Source organism: Sciurus vulgaris, assembly GCF_902686455.1.
Source record: "Sciurus vulgaris genome assembly, chromosome: 2".
Classification (NCBI taxonomy): Eukaryota; Metazoa; Chordata; class Mammalia; order Rodentia; family Sciuridae; genus Sciurus; species Sciurus vulgaris.
Window position 1 is genome coordinate 80302459 of NC_136462.1, and position 11975 is coordinate 80314433.

The 11975-nt window shown below is 40.2% G+C and overlaps 1 protein-coding gene across 1 annotated transcript; it reads left to right on the plus strand.

The window, feature by feature from the left end:
• Window positions 1-10359: 10359 nt before the first annotated feature.
• LOC306655299 (ribonuclease pancreatic-like) lies at window positions 10360-10883 on the plus strand (the record flags this gene model as incomplete). The annotated part of the gene is made up of 2 exons (XM_079129679.1): window positions 10360-10384; window positions 10498-10883. The coding sequence occupies 2 exons, from the start codon at window positions 10360-10362 to the stop codon at window positions 10881-10883; spliced, it is 411 nt and encodes a 136-aa protein (XP_078985805.1).
• Window positions 10884-11975: the final 1092 nt, after the last annotated feature.

Here is an 11975-nt window from a genome sequence, read left to right on the forward strand (position 1 = left end):
TGGTGTGATAAAGGATTCCAATATAGCACTTAGTATTCCTGCATTCTTTTCAGTCTGTGCTTTTTTCCACAAAATAATGAGCCTTCAATTGTCTGTGATATTAGGAAGAAGATTCTTATTTGTAAAAGAAAACCAAACCAAACCAAACCAAACCAAACCAAACAAACAAAAACCCAAAAACAAAAAACCCCAAAACCAACTTTATGGACAGGACTCTGTGCTCCTGAAAGGAGAGATGTCACCATGCATAGTTTCATACATAAAACACACTTTTTCTTGGTCCCCAGAAAAGCACTGGAAAAATAAATGAACACTGAATTTTATTACAATGTGATAGAGGTGACAACACTGGTCTGAGCATGTTTTTGGGGCACCAGGGATGAAGATCATCCCCTCATGGACAAGAAAGGATGCCAGAAGGAAAGTCTCTTGAAGTGCTGTAAAGGTGGGTAGGTGTTTGCAGAGGCTTTTGGGAGTCTAGGGAGAAGATGAGTGTTCTGGGGAAAGGGTGTGGTGTGGGAATTGCTCAGGGTGGCGACGTGAACTGCGGGGCAGGGAGATTTGCGTGCTTAGAGAGGCTAAATCTCTGCTCCAGCTTCCAGATTAGAAAACTGGACTTAGACCCTTCGATGGAATCAAACACCATTCCAGCCAAATTAGTCCACTAATGCTTTAGTACTTCTCTACTTTCCTGTCATCTGGAAATGCAACTGTTTTATTATTAGTGTCCTTACATAAGTTGGGATACAATTGTGACCTGATAGGGGCCGTCACAGCAAAATCAAAATACACATCAGGCCTGAAACATCCTTGAACAGAAAAATGTATTTTTAAGTAGGCCTTAGAAATAGTTTTACCCTTGTTTAATTTGCCAACACAAGTGAAATTCAACTTGGGTCAATTCTGGTAAATATATATATATATTTTTTTATTGTAAACAAATGGGATACATGTTGTTTCTCTGTACATGGCGTAAAGGCATACCATTTGTGTAATCATAAATTTACATAGAGTAATGTTGTTTGATTCATTCTGTTATTTTTTCCCTTCCCCCCACGCCTCCCACCCCTCTTTACCCTCTATACAGTACAATTCTGGTAAATATTGACATCAGAAATTAAACAAAATTTGCCAACCCTAAGCAACCAGCTCTCATATTATTATGTAACAACAGACTTTTTACCAAGGTAAATTTAAAAAAATGTGTTTTTGTAACCAATTGAATAATTTATTTTACTTGCACATATCCCAGTAAATGTTTGCCTCTGAGGCTTTGTCATCCAGACACTAACATTTTTTAGTTTTGTGTTTCCCAGTGCGTGAATTACTTCTTACTCGAATAGGCTGTTTAAAATTCTATGGTGCTTCAGTTTTCTTTTTTAACAGTTTGGTGTCAAAAAAGTGGAACCTGGGTAGGCATGGTGGGCACAGTCCAGTAATCCAGCTATTTGCGAGGTTGAGGCAGAAGACAGAAAATTCAAGGCCAGCCTGGGCAACTTCGTGAGATGCTGTCCCAAAATAAAAAATGAAAGTGACTGGGGCTGTAGCTCAGTGGTACAGTGCCCCTGGATTCAATCTCACCAAAAGAGAAAAAAAGAGTGGGATCCAAAGGGGACCTCATGAACCTCTGGAGCAACAAGTAACCAGGTATAGGTATGCTCACAGTTTTCTTGCTTTGTCTGATAGGCTCTCTGCAAGGTCCAGCTCTGCAACTCGAGTCCTCAGCTCTCTGAGTTTATTTGATTCATTTTAGAACCTTTGTACTCTCTCTCTCTGTATTTCTCTGTTTCTCTCTGTCTCTCTTTTTCTACTGAGATGATTCTCTCCCTGGTGTGTCCATGACCAGCTGCTTCTGTTATGGGGTGCAACTTAAGAACAGACTGGGGCTGAGGAAATAGCTCAGTTGGTAGAGTGCTTGCCTTGCAAGCACAAGGCCCTGGGTTTGATCTCCAGCACCACAAACAAAACAAAACAAAACCCTAGATTCTTTGGGCTGGGGTTGTGACTCAGTGGCAGAGCGCTTGCCTAGCATGTGTGAGGGTAGTTGGAAATGTACACAGCAAACTTATCCAAGAAATAATCCGTGGGTGACACGTGCTCCACCACCCAACCAAACCACAACGTGAATTTGCAACAGGGGAGGAAAAAAAGAGCCAAAACTTTCAAGGCCCTGCTTTTTTCCTTAAACGTACTTTAAAAAAGGAAAATTTGTATTTTTAATTTACATTTTATATTTTTGTACTTATTGTTAGGGGTCAGCCATTTTTAATGATCTCGGATGACCAAACCAGCCTTTGGAGCGTTCTCTGTCCTACTTCTGACTTTACTTGTGGTGTGACCATGTGCACTGTATCTCAAGGGAGAAAAAATACCTTGTAAAAAAAAGCAAAAACAACAACAAGAAGAAACCGATCTTATTCCGAGCATTCCGTAACTTTTTTTTCTGTACGTACTTTAACTGTACTATAAGTAATTGGTTTGTATGAGATGGTTAAAAAGGCCAAAGATAAAAAGGTTTCTTTTTTTTTTTTCCCCTTTTTTTGTCTACGAAGTTGCTGTTTATTTTTTTGGCCTGTTTGATGTATGTGTGAAACAATGTTGTCCAACCATAAACCGGAATTTTATTTTGCTGAATTGTTCTAACAAAACCAAACAAAAACAAAAACAAACAAACAAACAAACAACCCCCCCCCCCCGAAAAAAACAGGTCCTCTTTCCATGGGCTGTTTGCTGTTTGATTAGCATAACCTCTATCACAGCCCAATTTAATGGTACATTCTCAGACCAGGTTCATGCTTCCATTGAGAGAAATAGCCAGAATTATGCCTTACTAAGTTATTTTTAAAAAATTGATAAACATCATATTTTCCCAGAAAAAGACTTCTGCATTTGTAGTAAGTATTTATCCAAAAGAACTAAAATCAGCTTACTATAGTGATACAGGAACATCAAAGTTTATGGCAGCACAATTCATAATAACCAGTAAGGGAACCAGCCCAGGTGCCCATCAGAAGATGAATGGATGAAGAAAATGTGATATATACACACAATGGAGTTTTAGTCTGTAAATGAAATTATTGTATACATTTTGTGTCACAGTGTTGTAGAATGTAGCTTTGGTAACATCTTGTCCAGGTACCAGTCCTGATGCTGAATGAAACTTTTGTGGTATGAGTTGGTCAGCTATTCATCCTCTATGTCTCTGTTTTCTAATCTGCTCAATAGTGATTACAGTAACACATACACAATAGGTTTGTAGGTGAAATGGTGTGAGTGTGTGTGTGTAGCATAAAGCAATGCACAAGGCAAACATTGCCTTACTAAGGAGCGTCAGCCTTGCTCATCCAGGTGTTAGTATGGAGGGCAGTACTGCTCTGCCCCCTGTGATGTTTACCAGGACCAAGAACATTCTTCTTTGTTTTCCTTACACTAAAGGTGAAGGTATTTATTAGATCTAGAACTCAGTGCTGCTTTTCTCTTTGACCAAGACTTGTTTAGGTGGACAGCAATCCATTCTGATAAGAGTATCTATTTCTCAGGAACCTTTACCCAAACTGAGATAGAAGAAATCAACTTTCAGCATCTTACGTTTGTTTATGATATCAGAAGAGAGAAATAGATGATCACAAGAATTATGCCTTCTGTCAAGTTGATAGTAAATTTGAGGAATCCTCTTAGGAAACAGCTAGAGAATGCTTTCAAAATGTTGAGACTACAGTACTTGCAGGGTGTAGTCTCTGTTTTGTATAAAATTAAATGAATTTGGCCAAATCATTGACCTTGAACTTCATTTATTCTCTACCATCCTTGGTTCTTCTGTTTTTCTCTGAAAGTATTTTTTAAGGTACAATTGTTTAGGTTACAGCTCTAGATAAAGCTGAATACAATAATTATAAAATATTTACAACAATATTTAAAGATATTTTAAAATACTCATTAGGTATTTACTTAAATATGAGAGAACAATGAACACATCAGTTCATAATTTCATGTATATTATGCTTAGGACCAAGATGTGCAAAAGCATGAATTGATAAAAATAGAGAACAGGAGAATAAGGTCTGACTTCTGGGACCCTGAGATAGAGTTGGGCTTGCTTAAGTCTATACTTACCTGAATTTGTCAATTTGTGCTGGTCCATTTTTTTTCCCCTCAACATCAGTCATTACCATGGACATTTAAAAATAAGTAGTGCCAATTCTTCAGAGAGATCCTTGGCCTCTTACGCTGTCAAGGTACGTTCTTTCTTCAAAACCAGGATGTTTTCCTGCATGGAGCCCCATCTCTTACTCCACCAATTTCAGTCTCCTACTTGCCTTCCCTTAATAAGGACAAATTTGGACTGAGGTGTGGCTGTGTTAGAGAGCTTGCCGAGCATGCATCAGGCCCTGGATTCTATCCTCAGTATCTGCCAAAATTAAAAAAAAAAAAAGAAAGAAAGAAAAAGAAAAAAAGAGGAATGATCTTTGTTGTCTGTCCAAAGTGCTTGGACTCTTAAAAATGACAGATTGGAGTTTGACTTACATCTCCAATATCCACCAACCATGTTTTTGTTTTCTTCTTTCTACCAGGTTAGAATAATTAAAATTATTTATACGTACACAAACGTAACAAAGTCTGATGGTGGATCAACTTGGATCTTGACTACAGGTGAAGATCTGGGAGAGTCGAGGAGAGAGTCACCTACAGGACAGTGTTGTGAGGCTTAATAAGAATGCTTTGAGTGAAATTGGCACACCTATGTGGTTTTGGGTGCCTTCTAAAGCTCAAAAGAAAATAATAATGCTGAGATATTTTAGGCTATATAACCCCTGTCAAACAAAGCTTCTCTTTGATTGTAATGACTTTTGGCCAGAAGCAGGTGAAGGAAAGGAACTTCATTACAGATAGTCATGGACAGGAACTACCATGCTATTATTTGTTGACTGAGAGGTGTTAACCAGTCCTATAATCCAATGGTTTTCCTTGAATAACCTCAAAGTCTTTTGTGCTGATCTTCTCTCTTACTCAATTGAATCACAGCTCTGAACAATAGACCTTTGCATCATCTCTATAGTAAAATGAATTAAAAAATTTTTTTGTGTAGTCTTAAAATAATGATACAATCTGCGTATAAGAATAATTTTATTTCAGATACTCATGTTTTTCTGCTTAAATTCACAATGGTCTAGGAAAATCAGTTTTACACAGACAATGCATAAATGTCAACAAGTTTCCTATTTATCTTTTCCTACACATATTGGTAAAAGTAGAGTAATTTATCAAGCTCATTAAGAAAATTAATGATAGAACTGGGTATTGAAAAAACATCTTCTTGATCAATAAAAAAATAAATCTTGCTCTGAGAATTCTATTATTGTTGTATGCTATTTAAAAAGACGGATCTGGGGAGCTAATATACAGAAATATGTACAAGACATCTACTAAGAGCAGAGATTTGAAGTATTCCCAACACACACACATACCAGAAAAAAAAAAAAAAAGGAAGAAGGAGGAGGAGGAGAAGAAGGAGAAAAGGTGCTGGGATGTAGCTCAGTAGTAGAGCACTTACGGAGCATGTGCAAGGCCCTGTGTTCAATATCTAGCATCTCGCACCACACACACACGAGTGTGAAAGAGATATACATCACTTAAGGGCCAACTCAGTGAAAATGACTAAGGCATTAAGAAATGTGCTTCTGTATTCTCTTTTTTGTTTGCCAGCCAAATGAAATGAACTAGAGAACAGCAGAAGCACCAGGTGGAAGCAGTCTGTGTCCCCAAATAACCACATGGAGCAAGGCTGCCTGCCAATGAGCAGACATTGGACCTTCATGTGAACAGATACTGTTTTCTATTTTATGTAACTCTGGTAGAATAAACTCTCTCACTTTTTTCTGAGAGCGTCTTGTCTATTCTTGTATTTTTGCATATCCTTTAGGATCAGCAAGTTTCTTAAAAAAAAGTGGTTGGGAATTCCTCCCCACCTCTGGAAGTTTCTCAAGATTTAAGATTCTTCTTCTCCTTTAAAACAAGAATTCATGGCAAGAATCTTAAAGACAAATTTATATACAGATTTTGGTGGAAAGTAAGAAGCTGCAATGCAGTGCAACATACTGTTAAGACAAGCAGGGAGATGTCCTAGCTCCTCTTTCGGAACAAGAAAGTTGATCAGGAAAGAGAAGCAGCAGTGTGGAGAGGAGATGTCAGCGCTCAGGGCTAGTCTTGCCATTTCCTCACATAGTTCTATTGGGAACACAGACACATGCCAGTTGTAGAAGACAGGAGCTCTTGAAGTTGCTTTGGTGTACCTGGGGGGTGGGTGTACCTGGGGAATGGGTCTTGAGCAAATCTTGTTCTGCTTAGTCCCACACAAGGCACCTGTCTCACATATTAGAAGTCTTGAGAGATGCAACAGAGTCCTGGGAACTGTTTGTGCAGGCAGCCTGAGCATAGCTCCCTCTTTTTCACTTGATATATTCTTCCTTCATTGATCACAGCTCCAAAAATCAGGACAGCAAAGGTTCCCACATGGGAAGGTGGGCTGAGGAAGTAGCTCCCATCTCAGGGTCAGGGTCTCAGGCAGCCCCTCATGCTGCACATGGTACATATGTCGGTTTCTCCCCAGAAGGCACGGCAACAACTACTCATTTCTAGAAGGTTCCATTCCCTGCAGGCCTGTTCTCCAAAAGTTCCATGCCCTGAATCTGATCCCTCATTCCAATGCCAAGTTTTCACAGGGTAGGAACTCAGGACCCAGCACCTGTGGGGGACCGCACCATCACAGATGGGGTGATGGCCATTTTTCTCTCCTCTACACTGAGATATAAAAAGAAATTTGATTTTATTTGGTTTTATATCAGCAAATGTTAATCTAAATAGTTTATTTGCATGTCCTTTTAGGGTTTTCAATTATTAAATCAAACCAAATTTGGTCTAAAGGGATCTCCATAGGCAAGTCATTAATTGGCAATTTGCAACCTAACTTACTGTGTGAACTAGCTGAAAGAACACTAAAAATTGGGAGTAAATGTTCAAGTCCCAGCCAATCCTAGTAGTCAAGTCTCAAACACAGGTGACCAACTGTTTAAACTGCTCAAATAAGACAAACATGAGAGTAACCAATTCAGTTTTTCTGTATCTCACTTCTGTTTTTTGTACCTCACTTCTATTTTCTGTACATAAATGTTTTCAGATCGCATGGCAGAGTGGATTTCTTTGAACTTGCTCTTGTTCTGAGGGTTTCCTGATTCTAGACTCACAAATAAAAGTAAATTAAGTTCCACAAAATTAGACTTCGTGTAGTTTGTCATTTAACACAATGATGCCCACAAATAGTTTTGTTTTTTTCCAATTTCATACTTTTTATGTTATCAGAGAAGGATTTAATCTTATTTTTTTTTTCCAAAATGAATCACCACATTCCTCAACTAATGAGTAATTCACCATTCCCCTTGCCCGGTTTGAACTGTCTGCATTATGAGATTTACTAAACTGCCATTACACACTTAATTCTGGAGTCTTCTATTTTAATTATATTTTGTCTTCTGTGCTATTAATACACTGTGATAATGGTGAGGATAACTGTCAATAGCAGTTATTAAACTGTTATGTAAGGATCACAAAATTAGATTAAAGAGAAGCAGGTAGTCTAAAGGGCTGTTTTCTCAACGCCCTGGGAAAGCTCTATGAATGAGCTCATGCCACAGTGACCAGAAAGCAAAGCCTGTCAGATAGATACAAGGTCTTTCTCTCCTTTGAACTGTTGGACAAGTACTATCAAATTGTTCTATGGACTCTTTATCTCTACCTTCATGATGATTCTCCATCTTTCTGTAAAAATGTTCTTTCATGTTCAATTATTAGAAAACATTTTCAAGTAAGCAAGATGTTCATCTTAAACTAAATCTCCTCATGTGAATATTTGTTGGTTATGCTATATATTCTCAAGCAACTGCCACTAATCATAATCACTTACGTTTTTGGTTGTCTTTGATTAGTCCCTCACACTATAAAGGTAACTTTCTCCTCAAAATGAAGATTTTTTTTTTTTCCTGGAGAATAAATTTCTAAATCTTTACTTGTTCTGCTGCTTGCCATATGTCTTCTTCAAAAAGTTAAGGTAAGATACAGAACATTGGTTTGAATTAGAGCCCGACTACTTATGAGGAATAAGACCCAGTACATAGCGCCTGGGTGATTTGAGTATACCATAGGATGGTATGTTTTATGCCCAATGGCTTTTATGCAAATGCTGGGGCTCAAAACACCACGCTCCAAAGCATCTTGAGGTGCTGAGTACTTTGAACTGAAGGACATGGAAAAGTCTCAGAAGCAAGGTTTCTGCGATTCTCCTGCCCCTCTTTCTCTTCTAAAGCAATCATAGAAACCAGAATTTCTCTTCCTCCAGATTGGTAATAGAAACTAGAACTCTTTTTCCCAAAGCAAGCCAGAAAATGGAGATTTTGCTACAGCGTCTCCTTCATTTCTGAAGGTTCCTGTGTCATGCGAAACTCTGATTACATAGATTTGCTAGCTTCTTTTGTTACCCTTCTTCTGTTGTAAGAGTATCATGAGGAAAGGCATTATCCCTTTTTACCCCTCCACAAGGCTGTGGACACATCAAACTGAGAAATCTGCAGAAGTGGTCATGATAAAACATACTTATCAGAATTGTTGCATAAATTACAACAATTGTTACAGGAATTACAGCAAAGTAAAATTTAAAAAGAAGCAGTTCTTCTTTCTTGGCTTCTTGGCCAATTATGAAACACATAGAAATTAAAGGATATTGAGATCTAGGTGTTAGATCTCAACCTGGTTTCTTTCCATGGATTTGTCAGCTTTTGCCCTCTAATTAGGCAAAAATCTTCCCAGGTGACCTATCAAGGCAAGAGCTATGAAATTCACCACATTATACCTTTTTTGAGTGATTACATATGTAACTCCTAACACCCTCATTAGCAGGCTCCCTAACTTAGCTGATTTTAGAATTCTGGGAAAATATATTGACTAATTTCTTCCCTTACCTTACTGAAATACAGACCTGAGTCCCATGCAGGCTCTTTCACAAAGAAAACATTTAAAATTTTTATGGTGAAGAAAAAAAATGTAATCTATATAAAAGTAATAAATTTTTTATCTAAATTCACTAATGACTGCTTTTAACAAAAATTTAGTCTTGATTAGATTAACAATTCTCAAACGAAAGTCTCATTAGCAAACGAAATATTTCTTTCTACCTAAACATGTATGCATTAACTGCCACCCATGAAATCACACATGGGCTCAAACATACAAGTAAAGCATAATTAGGGGCTGCAAGGCAGAGAATGTCAGAGATGAGAGATTGTTAGTCCATCTCCTCACTTTAGAGATGAGGAGAAGAGGGATGTAGTGATATATCAAGCTCTGAAAGCAAACTTTTGAAAAACAGGCACCAAACCAGAGGTTTCTGCATGCTTGAATGATGTCATAGGTGCTCTGTGTGATGCTGGTAAACATTTTGGGTGGGAAATAGTAAGCATGAAATCAGACTTACTTGGCAATGTGTTTCAGATCAATGACCCTTACCCAGAAGTCTAGGAAGAAAATATCCACAATGTCACTTCTACAGGATTAGAGGAAGGAGAGAGGCAATGGAGTTTCCATTCTTTTCTAGGAATACCCACCTCTGAGAAGGACATATCATTTTCTGTGGATGCCACCTGCTCTGCAGAAAACCCTTCCCTGGGACTCCCAGGTATTCAAAAAAGGAGTCGGAATATTAAACCCAGAGACAGAAGGCTCACACACCTATCACCCAGAAACCCTGAGCTCCAGAAATTGGGATGTTTCCTGATAATGGATCCTATATGTGGTAGATTTGGGAATCTTTATCCCAAGGCAGAGAAATATGTGGGGGAAATATAAACTTAAGTCCCTTGGAATTCAAATGCTTACATTTTAAAAACCAGTGTTTAAAACAGGCATATGTATTTAAGGAAGTGGAAACAGTTCCTAAGATGCAGGCATATGGCTTGTCAGTTTCCTTCTGTGTTAGGCCATTGTAGAAAGAGGTTGGCCGTGATGCCTGCCTCACTGCACAGGGCTGTGTTGAGCAGCAGATGGTCTGCTAGATGCAAACACTGAAGAGATGAAAGCTTTTAGGTTAACTGGTCTGCTTAGGTAAGAAGCAAGTGTTGTTTTAGTGTTTGGAAATAACCTTCTATGGCAGGGGCTCCTTTATGACAAATCACTTTTCCATTCCACTCCTCACCTCTTACCCAGGGAAAAGTAGGGGCATGAGGTGAAGTAGGATGTAGGGATATTTGTGGTGAGTGCATAGAAAGTGAAGATAGAAGCAGAAGAGAATTGCCAACTTTAAGTGTCTGGATCAAGATGGACCAAAAGTTCTTAGAAACAGGTATCTTGGGGAAAGGGACATGGCTTGCTCTCTGACCTTGCTCTTTCTGTGACCTGCTTTCACAGGGAACATGAAACTGATGTGGACCCTCCTTCCTCTTCTCCTTCTCCTAGACCTAACTGTCTTCACTCCAGCCCTGCCCTTCTCAAAACGACATATAGACAATCCCAAGTCGTTGGTCCCTGGAGGAAACCGCCGATATTGTGATGTGATGATGAGGCGCCACTGGCTGATTCACAAGGGTAAATGCAAGCAGATCAACACTTTCATTCACGAGAATCTGTCCACCATCGAGGATTTCTGCAGAACTCCACCAGTGCCCTGTATCAATAGCCCTTCCATGCACAATTGCCACGACAGCACTCATGATGTCAGTGTCACTGACTGCTTTGCCAGCGCAGGAGCCCGACCCCCTCATTGCCACTACCGCAAGAAGGATTCCACCAGGCCCATCCGTGTGAGCTGTGAGAAGGGGGAACCTGTTCACCTGGACGGCTAGGCTCTTCCTAAATCTGACATGGGACTTGCACCTTACACCTTTAAATCTTTGAGGCCCTGTCAGTCTTTCCTGTAAAGGCTTCTTCCCTTGCTTGTGGACCCCTTATTGCTCCCGCGCGCATGCGATTCTGCATTTCTCTCACAGACGCTCCTCCCCACCCCATGCCCCCCATCCCTGACATTGTCGGGTTTTTGATGCAGGATAACGTGTGAGTGGAGGGTTGCGGGGACGCAGTCCGAAAAACGGAGACCTACTCTGAGAAAGCCTTGCTTTCACCGAGCTGATATGCAATCCCGGACTCAGTGGGCTATGTCCATGAGCTGCTCTGCCCACCCCACTCCCCGGGCCTCCCGGGAGGCTAGCAGGACCTACTGCTTCCTTCTCTCCAGTGGGCTCCTGCGAAGAGGATTAGGGACAACTCCCGGAAGGGAGACCAGTTTCCTTTATGGAAACGAACCCCAGTAGTAGCTGCTGGGTGGAGAAGACGGTGAGATGGGCAGGCGCCGTCCCCACCTCCGGAGAGCTCCTGAGGACCTCGACTGGCCGGCAGAGGGCGCCGCGCCACCGGAGTCCCGCTGCCTGAGTCCAGAACATCCTCGGTCCCCTTAGGATGGTGTGTGACAGGCTAGAAGTTACTGAGCCGGAGGATAGTAGGTGAATGAACAAAAAAGTTTGTCCAGCATAAATACAGTCTAACTTTCAAAGAACAGATTTCTGAGTCTATCACAACATTCATGCCTTCAGGCTCTTTAGTACTGAACTTGCCACCTTCGGATTTACACTCGAGCACAGAGGTATAAAGGAGAGGAAGTAGGTTATGTACAGTGCATCTTACTTGTGTGACGAGCTTTACGGTTTGGCTGCACTGAAAAAGAGCTTATATCTTCCTCGGAATCCATTGTGGATAGAATCCATTCTGAAGGACGTTCTTGTGTCCACAAGAGGGAGCAGTCGTCGGTGACTGTGTTCTTTATTCTGTGACTCCACCAAAAATTGTGACAGGGCTTTGATTCACTCTAGGGCGAACATCCATGATCCGACTAGCCAGGCCCCACAGAGTAAGCAGATGTGAGGGTTTTCCCTCCTGGAATA